At 38.7% G+C, this 22173-nt stretch overlaps 1 protein-coding gene across 5 annotated transcripts in view; it reads left to right on the top strand.

Annotated features, from left to right (window-relative positions):
- The window catches only part of LOC121858608 (cyclin-dependent kinase 11B-like), a 67604-nt gene that overhangs the window by 17886 nt on the left and 27545 nt on the right, over nt 1-22173 (top strand). For 4 of the 5 annotated variants that reach the window (XM_042355119.1, XM_042355118.1, XM_042355116.1 and 1 more), the window contains 3 exons: nt 1914-1955; nt 7226-7306; nt 19150-19243. In XM_042355119.1, coding sequence (XP_042211053.1) covers nt 1914-1955; nt 7226-7306; nt 19150-19243 — 217 coding nt within the window. The remainder of the gene's footprint in view (nt 1-1913; nt 1956-7225; nt 7307-19149; nt 19244-22173) is intronic. The other variant, XM_042355117.1, reaches the window with a different exon arrangement.

Genomic DNA, 22173 nt, shown 5'->3' with positions numbered 1-22173 from the left:
GATTATTAAAGAAGATAATTGTTTAGTTACCCTTTTTAAAGTTCTCTTATTTCCCAACCCTAACCTTAGGCAACCCTAACATACTTTATAAATAATTTTTTTTCTCTTATTTCCTAATCCCAACTATCCCTAACCTTACCCCATTTGGTTCCATATACTGTGCTGTATATAGAATTCCCTGTATTTAGATGAACGAACTCGGATGGATAAGAGAAAGAGAACTGGGGAGAAGCAACAGTGAATATACTGTATAGCAACTGGTGTGCCGGAGTGACCACACGAGTGGGCTTATTTGACACTAGAGGTGCACTGAGTGAGGCTTTTGCTTCTTGCACTGCTAACTTAAGATTGAAAAACATATAGTAAATTCTGATGTAAGAAATTATTGTGATAAATGCCATGTTTAGCTATTTATTGTACAGCAGGAAATTTCATATGACATAAGAATGGTTAAGGTTTGTTTCTTTTTGTAAGTGAGTTTAAGCAGTTGCCTGCACGTATACCTGGTAACATTTTGTGATACGTGGTAAGTGTGTTTGTTTGCCTCATATTAAAACTAATGGAATGGCCATAAAGAACATCACGATAGTAGCCAGACTAAGGTTGCTGGATATGCATTCCACAGAGTTCCCACATCATACAAAATGAGCCAACCACCATATCAGGTATAAGTACAGACGACTATAAATCCAAGCTAACATTTATAACATGTACACTGCAGGTTTATTAGTGGTACATTATAAAGCAGAACTATCATTTATAACATGTACACTGCAGGTTTATTAGTGGTACATTATGAAGCAGAACTATCATTTATAACATGTACACTGCAGGTTTATTAGTGGTACATTATGAAGCAGAACTATCATTTATAACATGTACACTGCAGGTTTATTAGTGGTACATTATGAAGCAGAACTATCATTTATAACATGTACACTGCAGGTTTATTAGTGGTACATTATGAAGCAGAACTATCATTTATAACATGTACACTGCAGGTTTATTAGTGGTACATTATGAAGCAGAACTATCATTTATAACATGTACACTGCAGGTTTATTAGTGGTACATTATGAAGCAGAACTATCATTTATAACATGTACACTGCAGGTTTATTAGTGGTACATTATGAAGCAGAACTATCATTTATATCATGTACACTGCAGGTTTATTAGTGGTACATTATAAAGCAGAACTATCATTTATAACATGTACACTGCAGGTTTATTAGTGGTACATTATAAAGCAGAACTATCATTTATAACATGTACACTGCAGGTTTATTAGTGGTACATTATAAAGCAGAACTATCATTTATAACATGTACACTGCAGGTTTATTAGTGGTACATTATGAAGCAGAACTATCATTTATATCATGTACACTGCAGGTTTATTAGTGGTACATTATAAAGCAGAACTATCATTTATAACATGTACACTGCAGGTTTATTAGTGGTACATTATAAAGCAGAACTATCATTTATAACATGTACACTGCAGGTTTATTAGTGGTACATTATAAAGCAGAACTATCATTTATAACATGTACACTGCAGGTTTATTAGTGGTACATTATGAAGCAGAACTATCATTTATATCATGTACACTGCAGGTTTATTAGTGGTACATTATAAAGCAGAACTATCATTTATAACATGTACACTGCAGGTTTATTAGTGGTACATTATAAAGCAGAACTATCATTTATAACATGTACACTGCAGGTTTATTAGTGGTACATTATAAAGCAGAACTATCATTTATAACATGTACACTGCAGGTTTATTAGTGGTACATTATGAAGCAGAACTAACATCACATGTTCACACTGGTATTTTCTGTTTTGGGTTATCAATATGTTTTGGGTTATGTTGTCAAATACATGAGCTCCACCTTTGCCCCCACCAGAGAGGGCGCGCTCACCAACGCCCCCTCAGAGGAATCAGTACCGTGAGTTGATCTGATGTTTTGGACTGAAGTTTTTCTCTTTGAATTGCTTGATTAAAAAAAAAAAAGATGTGTATGGGTTGATGTACTAATAATATGAAGCTTGTAAGAGATATTTATTGTCAGTAAATAGTGCTGGTTTTATTTATTATGAATAGAGTTAGGAAATTTTAGGCATATATTTTGGGCCAGTACAGTACAGTAGTTATCATGTCTTCACACATCATCTGAGACTGAGGTGCTTTGTTGCCAGCAGTCAGTGGGGTTGGATGAACCAGGGATTGAACCCATTGATAAAATATGTAATATATTTTTACAATTATTGAGATAAGTTGACTGAGACGTAACTTAAGTGTACTGTACCAAGCAAGGTCTTTTCTTTTCTTTTTATTTTTTGTAATGGCATATTATTTATTTTGAGAATTTTACATAGTTAGTACCATCCTTATATAAAGTGTAGTGTAGTGCACATACAGGTCGACCACTAATTTTCTGGCACCATTGGGGCCTGATCGTTGCCGAACCATGGGTGGTCACAGCCTTGGGGAACTACCACTCCCGTAAATTCCAACCCAATAGTTATACACCTCACACTAACTGTAATGCACTCTGGGCTGTGGGAAAATCAATATGACATAGCAAGCAATTATTAAATGATAAAAAGGTACAGTAGAGAGTATATGGAGGTGTATTGTTTATTTACATAAACTGCTGCATTACTTTTGCTCCCAAAGAGTTGCATAATGTACAGGTGATTGCAATTATATTTCTGGAAGTTGGGAACTGTCTGGATTATCTTCTTCAACTTGGGACATCATTGTACACTATACCCTCATTAACCCCTAGGCCCTGGATGACGTTCCAGAACATCCGACTAGCACACCCCAGGTGACGTTCTAGAACATCCGCCTATTTTCCTGCCATTTTTATTTTTAAAGTTGTTGTTTTTTTTTTTTTCTCGATAAATTCCCGTGGGGGGGGGGTGTACTGCCAGCAGCACCCTAACCCGGGGTTTAAGGGTTAATTAAAGAATAGGGGGCTTTTGGTCATTCCAATTGCAGTACCGACCATTTATGATTTTTTTTGTTCGATTATTCGTTTTTTTCTGTTTAGTTTTTGTGCCTTGCCTTGGCTGCCACATAAAATAATCTATTTTTAATCACTGTACAAGCAAAAATATTTTATAAATGTACATGCAGTACAGTAATAATTAAGTAAATAATACATTAATAAATAAACGTAACACTGCATGCATTGTGAGTTGACTATCCGAGTGGTGAGGTGATGAGGTGACGTGATGCGACAAGGAACTTACAAAGCAAAAACATTAACAGCACTACTAAACTATTGTTTTAAACCATTTTAATATTAATTTATATTTTAAAATTAATTGATACATGATTGCTTGATTTATCTTAGACAGCTGATCGGTGAATATACCAGTGCATAGGGAGACTCATTAAACACTACAGTACAATAATATTTAATAAGTTCTGATAAATACGCTCAAGACAAATCCTGTGGCAAGCAGCAACCCTCTTGAGCAGTGAAAAACAGTGCTTGAGAGTTGTAAGTGCTGGCAACATTATTAGGGAGAGCAGTGTCAGCGAAACCAATCGGCTGTTACCGCTGTAAACAAGAGATTGAGAATATACTACAGTATAGCGCAATAGCTCATTTGGGATTAAGTGTTATTTGGGGGGGGGGGGGATTAAATATTTTTGATAATGTTTTATTAACCAGGCCTTGACCACCACCTCAACAGCTGAAGCTATGAACAGTGTTATCAACTTCAAAACTGAAATCCCACCAGTTACCAACTCCTATGAGGAATCAAATACAGTAATATAATATACTGTACAGTATAGTCTGGATTTACGCGGTTTTTGTTTACGCGTTTGGTCACTTACGTAGCACCTTGCCAGAATGAAATGTTTTAATTACGCGGTAAATTTCATCATTTACCCGGGTGAAGTATAATTTGTTTATTTACTGAAGAGATTTGTTTTTAGCTCATAAAATATATAATTTACATTGCTGGAATTCGTATAAGATTGTGATTATTTTAAATATAAACATCATAAAATTTGCATTAGACATACAAATTTTAGATCTAATGTAAGAAATTTATTAGAAAGAGCAAAAATTTTATCTTTTGTGCAAAATATATGACGTTTATATTCAAAATATTCCCTGTCTTGCAAGGATTCCAGCAATGTCAATTATATTATCCTAACTTTAGTCTGAGGTATTATTTATTACTAAAAATGTAAGCATACTGTTTTACCCCAAACATTTCTCTGGTAGGGAAGGAAGGTGGGGGGTTGGGAGGGAGGGAGGGACCCAGCAAGTGTGAGAAGAGGGGGGGGGGAGCGGGAGGTGGGGTATTTTGATTGACAGAAAATGTCTGGCTCAAGTGTAATTTGTTTATCTACTGAAGATATTTGTTTAGCTCATAAAATTCATACAAATTACCCGGCCAGAATATAATTTACATTGCTGGAATTCTTATAAGATTGTGATTATTTTAAATATAAACATCATAAAATTTGCATTAGACATACAAATTTTAATTCTAATTTAAAAAATTTATTAGAAAGAGCAAAAAATTTATCTTTTGTGCAAAATATATGACGTTTGTATTCAAAATATTCCCTGTCTTGCAAGGATTCCAGCATTGTCAATTATATTATGCTAACTTTAGTCTGAGGTATTATTTATTACTAAAAATGTAAGCATACTGTTTTTCCCCAAACATTTCTCAGAGAGGGAGGAGCCAGTGAGCGTGGGAAGAGGGGGGGGGGGAGATGAGTCCATTATTTGAATGGACATTAACTGGCGACTACTTCTCTTAAATATTAATTGCGTGTGCATACCATCATAAAATTAAGATGTTATTTTTACTACAACATACGTATTGTGTCTGAAAAAGTGTAGTTTGGGGGTCGGCCCAGTCTCTATTTCAATTAACCCTATATGTTCTGTTATTTCGTGTACGCGTTTCTCGTTTTACGTGGACCTCCACGGGTCCATTTGATCGCGTAAATGCAGACTATACTGTATACAGGGAGTCCCCAGGTTACAAACGGGTTCCGTTCTTGGAGATGTTCTTAAGTCGGATTTGTACGTAAGTCGGAACATATGCTATGTGCATACCGTACTTACAGAACAATGTTTAAAATCCCAGTATATCATAGCCTACATCCTTATATACATCTAAAATCACTTAATTTAAGACAAAATAAGAAATAGAATAACAAAATACAGTAAATAACAGTAAAAAAAAAAGTCGTCGGGTAAATAAAATACTGTATAGAGAAGAAAAAGGTTATACTGTGTTAATCTACACCACGAAGATGCCGGAAAACCAGCTTTTTAAAGTGAGGCATTGTATAAGTATGGAAACACAGAAGAAGACAGAGCATTCCACAGTTTGGCTGTGTGAGGAAAGAAGGAGTTACTATAACGGGTTATTCTAGTGTGACCGACATCCACAGAGAAACGGTGGGCACCGCGGGCAAGACGTGTGTTACGAGCCCACGCTCTTGCCGGCGGTACACAGGATGCCAAATCCACCGAACAGTGCCCGTTAAAGTACCTGTAAAAGAGAGAGAGTGAAGCAACATTGCGGCGAAGAGAAAGGGAAGAGAGATTGACGACTAAAGGAGGAGAGTTAATAAGACAAAATGCCTTTGATTCCACCCTATCTAACAGTTGGACAGAAGAAGAGCCACCCCAGATATGAGAGCAGTACTCCAAGCTAGGACGAATTAATCCTGTATATACTTGAAGCAACTGCTCAGGAGTGAAGTAGCTACGGCATCTGTACAGCATTCCCAACTTTCGGGAGGCAGCTTTAACTATATTAAGGATGTAAGACATTATGGATGAGATTTATATTTTGTGTACTGTACTTCACTTGGATCAGAGAAAGGTGATGGACCAGTATATATCAAGTTTTATGTTCTAGGATTCTTCTCTTTATCTTCTCATTTTTATTATTTCACTTTTGTTGATGCCTCACAACCCAGACACAAGAGCCATTACACTGCCTATACTCCTTCCACTCTCCTCTCTCTTAAGCCTTTCATTACAGAAATGCTCGGAGGCGACCCCCGTACACTAGAGGTTAATATTGTACAGTATATGTCTCCCATGATGTAGATTATCTCCCTTTATCCAACACATCTATTGCGTTATCACCGCATGTCCTCTTCGCGATCCCTCTCACATATTCGTATCGTGTTAGCAGCTTGCAACAACTCCCAGGCATTCTTCTACTTCTTAGCCACAACACTGGAGGCAGTTACTGGGTATCTTAAAGTCGTAAAGTTATTTATTCTTCCCATGTGGGCATTTTTACCTATAGTAGAATTTTTTTTAAAGATTTTCAAGGTAAGGCCAATCTGTATCTCTGTTCATTTACATTATAATGAGTGAATTGCCTCTTGAGAATATACTGTGCCCAATGTGTAGGTAGTAGCAGCAACAGGTCATCATCCAGTTACAGTTATTTGGAGACAAGTGTGTCTGCATCTTGGTTACATTTAATATCACAAGAGTAGTATGTTAACAATATGATTCTTGAGTAATGCCATAATGCATGTTCCTGATACTTTACTTACATGGTTGCTTAATATGCGGGATATCCATAGATTATCTCACCCATTTTTAAACTTATTGAACTTATGCTGGTTTTATTATACTTGACAGACAACTTATAAGTTTATTTTGTTCTTGTGTTAGTAGACTTCCACATGTGCAACGTGTTCTATCTATAATATTTCTTGAAGTCATAAAGTTTTAAAATGGATCCTGATAATTTATGGACACCCTTCAGTTCGTCTTTAAATAGTTGTCGGACCTACAACCTAATGTCCAACACGACTGTACCGTGTAGCTGATGCTCCTGACTCTCCCCCTTGGAGAGAGAGAGAGATCATTATGATGCATGGATTTTTTTTACATTCTTTTTGCAAGTCTTTGTTAATTCTCAGGAAAAGTCAGTTTTCCCATTGTGAGGGAAGTAACAGTTCCATAGAAACAGATTGTTGCCTCTATTGCACAGCTGTTGACTGACTGGTATTCTTGTGGTTGTAATAATGTGAGACTTGTTAAGTCCCTGCCTGGTAAAGTTTTCCTTCACTGGGTAGGAAGGTTGGAACAGAATTAAGCAATACATGTTACTTTAAATTTTTTACTTTGAAATTCACCGAAGTTTAAGGTATACAGTACACAAGTTGACTAATGTTGTCTTTGTCGTATTTTTTCAGACACTGATAGTGACAGTAGCGAGACAGATGTGGAGGAGGAAGAGAAGGATGAAGATGCTGTTAAAAAGGAGAAGGACTCAGGTAATATGAACAAGAGATACAACCAAGTGCCAGCCCTCAGTGTTAGGTGGGATTGTAACCTGTATGCTTGGCTTTGTGCAGCAGTGCAAGAAATTTGTAGACAAGTAATTTTTTCTTCTTCTGTAATGGAGTTGATTTTGTTTTCTAAAATACAGTACAGCTGCTCCCCGACTTACGATGGGGTTAGGGACCCAAATCCAGGTTGTAAGTCGGAAATGCAAAAATAATACATATAAAATCTAAAATGAAATACAGTACAGTAAAAGTATTCAATAACGTGATGTATTTCAGTGTAAAATAGGATAAAATACATGACGAAAACAAAAGACTTCACCTAAACTTCCGATGTTCAAGAGATGTTACTCTTTTTTTTAATAGTTTTTGGTTAAAATACTGTTATATTACAATGATATTCTATTCATACTGCGCTTGATATAATTCATTCACGGAAATGTAATATTTTTGCTGAAATGACGTACGTATTAGTGGAAAGTGGGATAAAACCATGACGAAAACGATCGACTTTCGCTTTCTTTCGTTGTTCAAAAGATGTTACTGTTATCGCTTTTTGAATGGTTTTCAGTTAAAAAACCCGTTGTATTACAATAATATTCCCTCCCAATTGACTTGAATGGAAATATACAATATTTTTGCTGAAACTACGTTCGTTTCAGTGTAAAGTGTCGTAATAATGGTAAACAATTTGCCTTCGGTGCTCGGTGTTTCAGACACGGCGAACCTCAGTTTATAGGACGTATAGTGTTTTTAGTGAAGGTTTTGCTGTTCCATTACCCTCAAAAACTTGGGTCAACCTATAAACAAGGCATATCATAAATTAATGATTTCTTGGTCAAAAAATCAGGGTCGACCTATAAACGAGGTAGAATTATAGATGAGTAGACAGGTAGGTGGTGACATACTGTAGTGGTTAGCGACTCGTCCTGTGGTTGGAGGTCCCTGACAGTGGCGGGACAGTCAAGGCAATAGTGTAGAATGGTGTTAACATTGGTACAGTTACAGGGGTCCCTGACTTAGGATCACCCGGCGATACGAACAGGGTTATACAGTGGTCCCTCGAGTAACAAACGGTTCAATTAACGAAATTTCGGTTAACAAATTTTCAGTTCCATTAACTAACAAAACGTCGATTAACGAAAGACTTAGGAGAAACATGCTTTGTTGTGCGCATCATCCAATCAGTTAATCCGCCAATACAGTAGTCGGTTCTATGTTACATTCGTTTCCAGTGGAGTAAATATCAAGAAAGTTGTGTCCTTGAATATTTTTGCAATTTTTAAATTAAAACTATTGGTCATTCTAAAATTTAGCCATCCAAGCTGTGTCTACATAAAGTTTTTCAACTAATATTTTTGGCTCGATATACAGTATGTAACTTTATTAATTAAGTTTTACTCATTTACATGCACATACTGTCCTAAGGGCAAAACTGTACTGTACATGTACTAAAAATAATGTACTAAATGATTACTAAGATTTTTGTCTACTGCAAACTATAGCATGTTTATATTCAGATTGATCACTATCTTATAAGAATTCCAGCAATGTAAATTATGTTCTCCCCAGTCACTTCTATGACATTTTATAAGCAAAAAACTAAAACTCAATTTAAAGGACATAAATAAACAAATAAATACTTCACTAGACCTTCAGTGCCAACTGTCAAACATGTCACTGTCACCTCCCCTTCCTCCCTCCCCCCCCCCCTCCCAGCCAGGGTTTTAGGCTTACAGCTTTTATCTAATATAATATCACAGATTAAAGTTAGGAGAATATAATTTATATTGCTGGAATCCTTGCAACACAGCAAATAATTTGAATGTAAACATCATATATTTTGCACAAGAGATAGAAATTAATTACCTGTATCACATTACAGAAGTGATTTAAGAGTTCTAGTATGTATGGAGAATTCTTGCCATGATGACACAATCAATTTTACAGCCTCCAGGATGTTGAATTGTGTCTTCCAGAACTGTTTCAGTGTTAGTTCAGGATCATTGGAAGTTGCCCGATGACACCTAAACATTTTCTTCATGTACAACTTCTTGAAGTTGCTGATCACATTTTGGTCCATGGGCTGTATGATTGATGTAGTGTTTGGAGGCAAAAACAACACTTTCACACAGTAAAATTGATACTCCAAATTTCTGGCAAGTTCAGGGTCATGACCAGGAGCATTATCCATGAGGAGAAGAGCCCTTAAAGGGAGTTTATTGGTGGTTAGGTAGCTCTTGACAGAAGGGCAAAACACATCAACAGCCCATTCATTAAAGAGTTGTCTTGTCACCCATGAAGGGCAAAACACATCAACAGCCCATTCATTAAAGAGTTGTCTTGTCACCCATGCCTTACGGTTGGACTTCCAATAAACTCCAAGCTTTGTTCTTACCACTTTCTGTTGCTTGAACACCCTGGAGTTTTCAGAGTGGTAGACAAGCATAGGCTTCAGTCGAAAATCCCCTGTAGCATTGGCACCAAGCAATAGAGTGAGACAGTCTTTCATGGGTTTATGCCCAGGTAAAGAGGCTTCATCTCTGGTGATGAATGTTCTTTTGGGCATCTTTTTCCAGAACAGCGTAGTTTCGTCCACATTGAAGACTTGCTGTGGAAGATAATTTTCTTCTTCCATCAGTTTTTTAAATTCAACTAAAAACTTTGCTGCCCCTTCCTTATCAGCACTAGCAGCTTCACCATGCCTAACAACACTGAAAATGTCACTTCTTTTCTTAAATTTTTCGAACCAGCCTTTGCTGGCCCGAAAATCTTCAAATTCTGTTCCTGAAGAACCAGGTTGATCTGCCTTTAAATGTTAATAAATCTCCCTGGCTCTTTCACAAATGAATTCAGTTGAAACTGAATCACCTTTCATCTGTTTTTCCCTAATCCAGATGAGAAGTAACCTCTCAGTTTCTGCAATTAGGGATCTACTCTCACTTTCACTTCTTTAAATTTGTTTTTCTGTGCAAGAATTGTAGACACAGTTGATGTCGACATGCCATATTCTTTGCATAGCGCATTTGTTCTAATGCCTTGTTCATGTTTTTTTATAATTTCTTTGCTTGGTTTGGATTGAAATCGCTTTTCTTGATCTCTTAGGCCCCATGCTGGATTCAAATAATGTCAACACGTGATCTTTTAGTTATAAACTTGCTGTAAATAAAGAATATTTTCTTGAGAATAACACTGCACTGCGCTATATATTGTCAATATGTAAAATAAATTTCAAAATGACCAATAATTTGCTTGCAAACACAAAAAAAGCATTTAGTTGAAGAGAGTCTCAAGCAAGATGTTACCTCCACTGAAAACAGAGAGAGACTAACGCTTGTTTGCTGTGTTAAGAGGCTGGATGGCGCACATAAAACTAGTCACTTCACCTTCAATTATGTTCAATAATTGTTAAAATGACTAAAAATTTTAATATTAAACTTTAAAAATTATTGAATAGTATAAACTTCTTGATATTTACTAAAATAGTAAAGAATTTAAGCCCTAGAACCGATTAATGTATTGGCGGACTAATAGTAAAGCTGGTTGACACCCAAGTGCAAGCCAAAACTTGTTGAGGTCGGCTCGTAGGAAACTCGTTAACCGAGGGATTGCTCGTTAACCGAAGTTAAGAATCTTATGGGAGGTAACTTGTTAACCGAAATCTCGTTAACCGAGGGATCACTGTACTACAATTTTTATTTCTTGAGCAAAATATATGACGTTTATATTTAAATTATTGGCTGTCTTGCAAGGATTCCAGCAATGCAAATTATAATCTCCTAACTTTAGTCTGAGATATTATATAAAATAAACACCTTAAAGAATAAAGTTATCACCAATCTTTTGTCTGGGAACACAAGGAGGGAGGTGAAGGTTCCAAGTGTTTCCTGAAGAAGGCAGTGATGGGTAGGGAAACACCGGGTAACACTGAAGTCCATTTATTAACGTGTAGGAGAAATACAAGTGGTGACTAGCGTGTGCCATGCACGGCCCACAGAGTCAGACTGAGACTGCCTTGCCATATGGCAGCCTCGGGGCAATGTTGCCACATAACACGTGCAGTGTTGCCACGTAATTATATATATAAATGCTACTCGGCACAGTAGCTTATTTACAAGGTTGCTACTTGGCACAGTAGCATAGATACATAACCTACAGGAGGTAGCCAGCAAGCGTGGGAAGAGTGGGGGGCGGGAGGTGAGGTGACAGAGTGTCTGATGTGTGTTTATTTATTTGAGATAAGATTTGACAGTTGGCGCTGAAGGCCTGCGTGTTTATTTATCATTACTTAAGAGTGACTAAGCTCTTCTCATAATTTGCCACCCAAACGACCTGGGTGAATATAACTTACATTGCTGGGATTCTTGTAAGATAGTGATTTATTTGAATACCTGTATAAACAATCTATATTTGCAATAGACATAACAATTTAAGTACCGTAATCATTTAGTACATGTACAGTACAGGTTTGCACAGGTCCATTGTTAACCAAGGGACCACTGTATTGCAGTGTACTTGTACTGTACAATATTGACTAAATTCACTAGATAACGTACACAACTAATGGTTGGTAAAACTTGTCAAGTAAGTGAGTGTCAACTCTGTCAGTATTAGTGGCACGTGTGAGTGCTTGTGTCCCCCATCATAGGAGTCTGTTTTCTCTCGCTTCAGGATGCCTGAGTCCGTTTTCTCTTAATCTTAGAGTGCAGTGCACCAGAGACTTCGTTATTCCTAAGTAATGACACAGAATTTGAAATTGCAACCCCAATTGCAACTGGGGTTGCAATTGTTGAGGCAACTAGATATGTCTGATTACAGCAAATGTGTTATTGTCAATTTGTAGGTGAAAATTTTATCCTCAATAGATGTAGGTTAACATTACACCTGGATGCGAATGCTTACTAAAGCCTAAGGAAGGATATTCCTTTAACACATAATATCTGGCCAGTATGGGAAGGATCATTGTGTCTCCGTTAGGGGGTCGTGGAGTGGTGGTCCAGCAGGTGTTACGGAAGTGTATTTTGGGGTGGGGGGTGGGGGGGGGCCACGGACGTATATGCGATCGGACGTTATTCGGTTGGACATTAACCGGCCCATAACTGTGTACAGTGACCCCTCGTTTAACGAACACCTCGGTTAACGTAATTTCGATTAACGAACTGCCTTCCATAAGGATCTTCAATTCGGTTAACGAACAAAAATTCGGTTAACGAAGTTCTTACGAACCGACTTCAACATATTTTCGCTTGCACTGACCGGGCAACCAGCTTTAGTGTCAGTCCGCCAATACATTAATCGGTTCTAGGGCTTAAATTCATTCCTATTTTAGTAAATATCAAGAAGTTTATACTATTCAATAATTTTAAAAGTTTAATATTCCATTTTTTAGTCATTTTAACAATTATTGAACAAAATTGAAGGTAAAGTGACTAGTTTAATGCATGGCATCCAGCCTCTTAACACAGCAAACAGGAGTTAGTCTCTCTCTGTTTTCACTGGAGGTAACATCTTGCTTGAGAGACTCTTCAACTAAAGGCTTTTTTTCTGTGTTTCCAAGCAAATTATTGGTCATTTTGAAATTTATTTTACATATTGACAATATATAGTGCAGTGCAGTGTTATTTTAAAGAAAATATTCTTTATTTATAACTAGTTTAACTGAAAAATACGTGTTGACATTGTTTGAATCCTGCATGGGGCCTAAGAGATCAAGAAAAGCAATTTCAATCCAAACCAAGCAAAGAAATTATAAAAAAACATGAACAAGGCATTAGAACAAATGCGCTATGCAAAGAATATGGCATGTCGACATCAACTGTGTCTACAATTCTTGCACAGAAAAACAAATTTAAAGAAGTGAAAGTGAGAGTCCCTGGTATGTACACAATTAATAATTAAGAGAAATATCAATAATATTAGGTTTTTTAACACTTACATTAGTAGAAAAGATGGCTGGGCACACGGGGATGGGCGGTTGGTTCCGAGGCAGAGGGCAGATTATTGGCCCTCACCTGTATCAATTGTATCACTATCCACAACAGAGGCTTGCAGGGCCTCTTTGTCAAACCCCTCGAAATCCATACAAGTCCATATCCTCACTATAATTATCACTATCACTGACTTGGGCTGGCTGTGGTGGGTGGCGGGTGAAGAACTCGGTAATGTTTTGATGACTGGGCGACCTTGTGCGCACCATGCTCGCGCCGCTTACACAACATGGCGGATGGCGGGAGAGGGCGGGAGAGATGGCGGGAGGTTTGGATCCAAAAATGGCGCGGCTTGCCAGCCGCTGTCCGCGTAAAGGGGTACATGCACCGCGGAATGTGAGCATCCTGGGTTCCGGCAGGGCACCGCGTAAACGTGGAAACGCGGAATGTGGGACTGCGTAAAGTGAGGGTTGACTGTACATTGTCACAGTTTGATTGCTCTTTTTAAAGTGGCGACCGCGTGGTCGCTTGTTGTCGCTGTGCAGCTGTGGCACTCACGCATGCGCACATACACACAAAAGCCCGCTAAAAAAATAATAATAATAATAATAATAATTGAATTTCCTAAAAGCCTGGATTCTCGGGTGGTCCGGATTTCTGGCATCCGGATTTTTAGACTTTTACTGTACAGTACTTTTTCACAATACAGTAAAAGTCCAAAAATCCGGACTGCTTGGGGATTGGGTTGGTCCGGATTTTTGGATTTTCCTGATTCTCAGGCAGTACTTTTAAAATTTAAATTTAAGGAGGAATAAAGAAGAGATGAACAGGTACATTTTGATAGTTTATTCATTAGCAAATATAGCATGCTTCATTTATCAAAACGAGCAGTTTTAAGGAAAAAGCTGTGAATTCTAGAATTTTATTCTTTGCCTCTTTTATATCATAAACTGTAGACTTTCCAATGTTGTATGTTTCCATTAGTACAGTATTGCTCACACCATGTTCTAGTTTCTTAATTATTTCAAGTTTGTCACTCAGTTTCAACGTGTTCTTCTTTCTCTTCACACAACAAAGTTTATCTACTTTAGGAGCCATTATTATGGGCTTGTACAGTACAGTACTCTGTAAATGAAAAGAGTAGGACTCAAAATTACATACATTGTCACAGTTTGATTGCTCTTTTTAAAGTGGCGACCGCATGGTTGCTTGTTGTCGCTGTGCAGCTGTGGCACTCACACATGCGCACATACACAAAAGCCCGCTAAAAAAAAAAAAAAAAATTAATTTCCTAAAAGTCCGGATTCTCGGGTGGTCCGGATTTCTGGCATCTGGATTTTTGGACTTTTACTGTATATTTGTAGGATGGTGTGTGCATGTAAATGAGTAAAAATAAATAAAGAAGGTTATTTATACAGTTGGTTCTTCATTTACGCGGTCAATTGAACCCGTGGAGTACTGCGTAAAACGAGAAACGGGTAAATGAAATAACAGAACATATGGGATTAATTGAAATAGAGATTGGGCCGACCCCCAAACTCCACTTTTTGCGACACAATACCTATGTTGTAGTAAAAATAGTATCTTAACTTTATGATGGTATGCACACACATAATATAGAAGTGAAATATCAATAAGAGAATAATATACTGCACCAGGTAAAAGAAAAATCAAGGTACAGTATAACACTTACGTCAGGTTAGGTTAGGTTAGAAAAAAATCGAGGTTTAACACTTACATAAGGTTAGGTTAGGTTAGAAAAAATCAAGGTTTAACACTTACGTAAGGTTAGGTTAGGTTTAACACTTAAGTTAGTAGAAGAGATGGGTCGGCATATGTTGATGGGGCTGGTTCCGAGGCAGAGGGCAGATTACTAGCCCTCAGGTGAATCACCGTCACTATCCACCACAGTTGTCAGGGCCTCCCTGACAAATCCCTCAAAGTCCATATCGTCACTGTCACTATCACTGGCTTGGGCTGGCTGTGGTGGGTTGCGGCGAAGAAGTCCGTGATGTTACGCTGATAGCTAGTGTTGATGTTGTCGTGATACACCTTGATGTACGGCTCCATAGTCTGCAACAGCTGGTTATTGAAGACTTCATAGCGGTTATCGTCAGGGTTGTTGGAAATGACGAGCTTGAGTTTCTCTGCAAACTCGATGGCATCCTTAACATTACCATGCGTTAACTTTTGTTCTTCTAAGGATGACGCACCACCTGCCTCTTCACTGACGTGATCGTCTTCTAACATCTCGTTGGCAGTCACCTCAGGATCCCTGATCACCTCCATAATGTCGTCGTTGGTGGTCTCGGAGAAGCCTGCAGCTGTAACTCTCTGCTCAGCTTCTCTTGCAAGGTCCACTGCCACTGCAACAGACTGAACCTCACCAGTCACAGGTTGACTCTGCCTCCCACCTGGGATACCTTGCAACACATGCCGCCATGCGTGACGAATCGTTGCCACAGACAGCTGTTCCCGTGCCTCCACCAAGAAATCAACAGCTTTTTTTACGTTAAATTTCTTCTAAAACTGTTTGACGCGAACTTCTTGATCCGCCAACTCTTGTTTCTCGTCGTCGCTCTGGCTATCACTGTCTGTGTCACCCAGGTGACGCAACTCATCCTTGGTGTTGGTACAGTCGTTCAGGAGCTTAAACTTCTTTGTAGAGAATGCAACCTTAATGTTGCATATCAACTCCTGGTCCATGGGCTGGATTAATGATGTAGTGTTGGGAGGAAGGAAGACCACTTTTACGTTGGAGTGACGATCCAACAGTAGGAGCGGGTGTCCTGGTGCGTTGTCAAGGAGCAGCAAAATGTTGAATGGAACATTCTGTTGCTCGCAGAATTTCTTGACGTCGGGAACGAAATAGTCGTCAAACCAGGAGAGGGATAGAGCAGAGAACATCCACGCCTTAAGTGCGGTTAACCAGTGGACATTTAGCTTGGTCATGTCCATGTTCTTGTAGGCGTGCAGCTTGCGTGCTGTGTGGATCACTGATAACTTGAGTTTACAGGTACCAGAGGCATTGGTGGTGAACAGGACTGTGATGCACTCCTTCTGCAACTTCCTTCCCCGACACTTGCTGGCAGTCTTGACAACGAAGGTCTTGGTAGGTAGCTTTTTCCAAAACAGACCGTATTCATCCATGTTGAACACCTGGTCGTCAGTGTACTGTCCTTCCTCCATAATGTCACATAAGAATGGAGGAAAATCACTAGCCGCAACATGGTCAGCACTCGCTCCTTCACCACCACTGTTAATATTGGTGATCTTGTTCCTCTTCTTAAACCCTTGCCGCCACCCAGAGGAAGCATTGAAGGGTTTGGGCTCTGCAATTCCCATCTTACATCCCACTGCTACGTACAGTTCACGTGCATAGTCCTGAACTGACCGCGTGCTCACTGCCATGTTCCGTCTTGCCTGACAAATCAAGTAGCTCACAAGTAAATTCTCCGTCTTGAGCAGCACCTTGTTCTGGCAGTACTTCACCATTGAAGCACCTGCGGACTTTGTGATGTTCATATGTTCTTTTATCTTGACGGCATCCTTCTTGATGGTGCGAATCGTAGACTCGTTAACGCCATGCTGGCGCGTAAGGTCAACTTGCCTCGTACCTTTTTCCAACTCCTGCACAATCTTGTACTTAACTTCGTAACTTAGGGCACATCGTATCTTCTTTGGCTTGGAGCGGCTGGGTCCAGGTAATGCAAGGTTTTTCTGTGGTGGTGGGGGTCCAGTGGATGCCATTCTTACGAGATTAGCGGGAACAATAAAACACAGTTTACACAGAGTGACTGGGAGGAGAGCGACTGACGCGGCTTCTTCTCTGTGGTGGCAGGGCATGTCATATTACATTGAACCAATCACAGCTAGCGGGGGAGGGAGGTAAGGATGCGTGGCCCAATCACAGTCCGATATGTCATATGATGTCACCGATAAAGCAACATCGACAAACTGCGCACCCCTCCACGCGCCGCTTCCCTCCCCTTGTAGCCAGGCATGGCGGGAGGTTTGAATCCAAAATGGCGCGGCGCGGCTGGACCGCCAGATGCTCTCCGCGTAAATGACCAAATATACCGCGTAAATAAAGCATCTCAATTCTGGCAAGGTACCGCGTAAATGACCAAACGCGTAAACCAAAACCGCGTAAATCCAGACTCAACTGTATCTATCCAAAAATACGATGAAAAAAACAACACCACCACCACCTCAAAGCTTGGTCCAGTAGCTTGTTGGTTACAATGATGAGCTAACCTAGCTACAATGACATGATTAATCACTGTTAAGGACTATTCTATCCGTAAGCACTATTACTAATGGTAAATTCAGTGAAATATGGCATGGAGCGAGGAGAGTTAAAACTGCAGACGATGCGCTAACTAGCAGTCATTCACTCCCCTTACCCGCTCCCGTTGCCAGGCGTAGCCAGACGTACAGTACATATGGGAGATGCCAGGCATAGCCAGGTATTCGTATGGGAGAAAAACATATTTTTTTAGTCTACTATGAAAGTGGTATGGGCTCAGTGATAAACAAATTATATAAACCATTCATTTTCCTACGATAACATAATAAAACACAACTGTTATAAAGAAATAGAATAACACTCACCATTACATGCTGGCTGATTGTGTAGATCCCGTTTTCCTCTCCTCTACCACTGATGAATATCATGATAAAAATGATGAATGATGATGATGATGTTGGTTGTTGAGGGCGTTTGGGAGCCATAACAAGCACGAGGAGCACAGTTGATATGAGAGGAGAGCAGCACACATGCGAGACGTACATCCTTGACCAACTACTACACCACATGAGTTCCTCCTAACACCATCTGGGAGGGAGTTACTACACTACGAGTTTGCTGTTCAACACCTACATTAATCTGTATGTTCACTGCATGTTCCTTTACCTTTCTCTAATGAAGGCTTTTGTTAAACCACCAATGTATGTAATAAGTCATTTATGTCCAATGTATATTTTCAGCCTTTGGGCTGCAGAATTTTTTCAATAAACCGTTAATTATTATTATTATTATTATTATTATTATTATTATTATTATTATTATTATTATTATTAATGTTTAGCCCGGACTGAGGTGAGGGAGCGGGGCGTGTATGGGCCAGCCCCCCTGGGACAAGAGAGACACCTTGCGGGACGCCACAAATCTTGCGCGCTCCCCGTACTGGCTGCGAAAATACCGGCAACTTTAAAACTATCCACAGAAATTCTTGGGTACATCCAGGGTGTCATCTGCGAATAATAGTGGACTGCAAAATAAAACTTCGTGAATTGTCTGGGCATACTGTACAATAATTGTAACTGATCAATCACAGGATTTTATGCTTCAGTCCTTCATTCTTTCAGTAAATTATTAAATGTAGAATTTCAACAATACATTGTTAGTGACTTTTTTTTACAGGGATTAGTCCACCCGGGCACAGGTCACTGACCCACATCGGGGCCTGGGGGGTGGGGGGGGGGCGAAAATGTATTGATAATAATAATTCATAGTAAATAAAAAATTTAATAAAAAGTAAAATAAAATAATGATAATAATAATAACACTATGATAATAATAATAATAAATACAAAGAAAAACAAAAATGAAAAAACCCAACAGTGAGAAATGCTATATGTATGTTGTGTTGTCATGTAAGAGAAACAGTTGAGACCCTGCAATTGTGTGTAAATGAGGCAGAAAGATAGATCAGCAATCTGGGACTTGGTCACAATTTTCGTGATGCCATATGGCAGCAGGGTCTACCATTAGACAACACATTATGGTTCCAATATCTTCCCAGGTGGTAGTGCCTCCCTGTTTTTGTAGATGCCTTCTACCTACTACCTACTTACTTTACAAAAGGAAAACAATACATATGTTTTTGTTTTTACTTGCAGGTGATCAAATGTCTTTATCAGGCAGTGGGTCAGGGTCAGCACGATCAGGCACTCTCTCTCCTAACGAAGCTGGTCACTACCAAGACTCACCCACGTTAGTATACACGATGTACAGTTGCTTCAGTGTTTTTATTAGTATCTAAGTTTGCTGATTAATAATTATTATGGAACTAAAAATCATGAGCTAATTACTGTATATAGGATGTCCATAAATCATCTGACTCGTTTAAAAAATTTATGACTTCAAAAACATGTAGACAGAACACATTAGATTTATTTTACTTAGTGAACAATTCATAAGTTTATTCTCTTGTCTTAGTAGATTTAGACATGTGCACTGTGTTCTACCTGTAATTTTTTTGAGGTTAATAAGTTTTACATAGGGTTAACAAGTGTCGACAAACTAGATCACATGAAGATTAGCCCAGCTTTTTCTCTGGATGATTAAACACCCAAATGCCAACCTCACACTAAGCTAAAATAACACTCACCTGATACTCACTTAACCTAAAGTAACTCAGCCCCACTCCCAGGCAACATTTGTTGTTTAAGCTTCAAGTTGAATAAGCTGAAGGGCTGATCTTGTCGTCCAGTTTGTCAACACTTGTTAATGCCAATAAATTTAAATGAAATCAGGAGTATTTATGATATAAATAAGTCAGTGTTTACTGGTCTGGAAAACCTGGAAAAGCCAGAGAATTTTTACAAATAAACCTGGAATTTTATGTGAATTGAGTTCAACTTCAAAATACAGAGCAATCTTAGCATGAAATAATGAAGTACTATATAGCAGGTTTACAACCCCTTATCCGAAATTCCGAAAACCGAAAGTTTTTTTTTTTGTGGAGCAAGACCTTTTTTTATTTATTTTTATAAACAGGGATTAGCATTCCCGGGCACAGGTTACTGACCCACATCGGGGCCTGGGGGGCAAAAATGGAATAATAATAATAATAATAATAATAATAATAATAATTATTATTATTATTCATAGTAAATAAAATTTATAATAAAAAATACAAAAATAAAATAATAAAAACAATAATATAGGTAATAATAGTAATAATAATAATAAAGAAATACAAGAGTGAAAAAAGATCAAAAGTGAGAAACATAACCTAGACCTATGAATTATTATTATTATTATTATTATTACTATATTTAGCCCCCCAGCTCCCAATATGGGTCAGTAACCTGTGCCTGGGTGGGCTGATCCCTGTAAAAAAAAAAAAAAAATCATCTAACCATTCTAAAATCCGAAATCTGAAATGCATCTGGCCCCAAGGATTTCTGATAAGGGATTGACAACCTAATAGGTAAATAATTAAACTTCTAGGAACAAATTCCAGTAAATAGTCCACTCCAATACTGAATTATTTGTGTAACTATCATATTTCATGTTAGCGATCAAATAACCAAATACAGTTGGGTCTCACATTACGCGGTTAATGTAACCCGGAGGGTACCGCGGAAAGTGAGGAACGCGTAAAGTGAACAACATAACATATGGGATTAATTGAAATGGAGTCCAGGCCAATCCCCAAACTCCACTTTTTGATGACACACAACTATGTTGTAGTAAAAATATTATCTTAACTTTATGATGGCATGCACACACAATTAATAATTAAGAGAAATATCAATAATATTAGGTTTTTTAACACTTACATTAGTAGAAAAGATGGCTGGGCACACGGGGATGGGGGGGTTGGTTCCGAGGCAGAGGGCAGATTATTGGCCCTCACCTGTATCACTGGTATCAATTGTATCACTATCCACCACAGAGGCTTGCAGGGCCTCTTTGTTAAACCCCTCAAAGTCCATATAAGTCCATATCCTCACTATAATTATCACTATCACTGACTTGGGCCGGTTGTGGTGGGTGGCGGGTAAAGAACTCGGTAATGTTTTGATGACTGGGCGACCTTGTGCGCACCATTTTCGCGCCTCTTACACAACATGGCGGATGGCGGGAGGTTTGGATCCAAAAATGGTGCAGCTTGCCAGCCGCTCTCCGCGTAATGGGGTTCACGACCGCGGAATGTGAGCATGTTAGGTTCTGGCAAGGCACCGCGTTAACGGTGAAACGCGGAATGCGGGACCGCGTAATGTGAGGATTGACTGTATTACAGGGTATTCCTACTAATTCTGCAATGAATATTGTCAGAGATGAAATGTTTTTATAATTAAGTGAGGATTTAAGGGGATTATTCCACATATTAAACATGAGTCGGAAAGGTGGATCAGGAGTGTGATTTTTCGTTTTTTGCTGGATTTCTGGCTTTTTTGGAAATGTCTATTTCGACCCACGAGAATCGCGCAAATCCAAGAAGAACAGTATGGAAGGGTGAGGGGTGTCAAGGTCTTTGCTGATGTTCATCACTAGGCTTGGGGTGGGTCTGCATAAGGGTCTTCAGTTTCTTGATTAATATCATTTATATCATCTTTAAATTTCCCAGTAGTATATACAGTACATATTATTGAAAACCTCTTAAGTTTGTTATTCTGTCATAATAAATACCGAATTAATGTACCTGGAATTTATCATATTTACACCTGGAAAACTGAGAAAAACCAAGGAATTTTGTTTTGTCTGGCCACTAGACACCTTGTAAGTCTGTTTAATTACAGTCGACCCTCGTTAAAATGGACTAATAGGGGGGCAAGGGTGTCCGTTTTAGCCGATTGTCCGAATTAACCGATTTAGGGGTTAATATTGCATTATACAGTTACGTGTATGTTTATTTGAGTGCCCCGTCATAGGAGTCCGTTTTCTCTCACTTCAGCACTCCTGAGTCGTCCGTTTTCTCTTAATCTTAGAGTGCACCAGAGACTGTTATATCTTAGTAGTGACAGATTTTGATATTGCAACTGGGGTTGCAATTGTTGAGGCAACTTAGGTATGTCTGATTACAGTTGGAATATTCAAGAGTCATTGTGAGTGATGTTTAAAGCTTCAACTGTCTTTATGGTTGGTAAAACTTGTCAAGTCTGTCAGTCTGAATGGCATGTGTGAGGCCTTGT

The sequence above is a fragment of the Homarus americanus genome, unplaced genomic scaffold (genome assembly GCF_018991925.1).
Source record: "Homarus americanus isolate GMGI-L3 unplaced genomic scaffold, GMGI_Hamer_2.0 scaffold74, whole genome shotgun sequence".
Lineage (NCBI taxonomy): Eukaryota > Metazoa > Arthropoda > Malacostraca > Decapoda > Nephropidae > Homarus > Homarus americanus.
The sequence above is the reverse complement of the archived record's forward strand: the minus strand, read 5'-3'. Positions and strand labels throughout refer to the sequence as shown.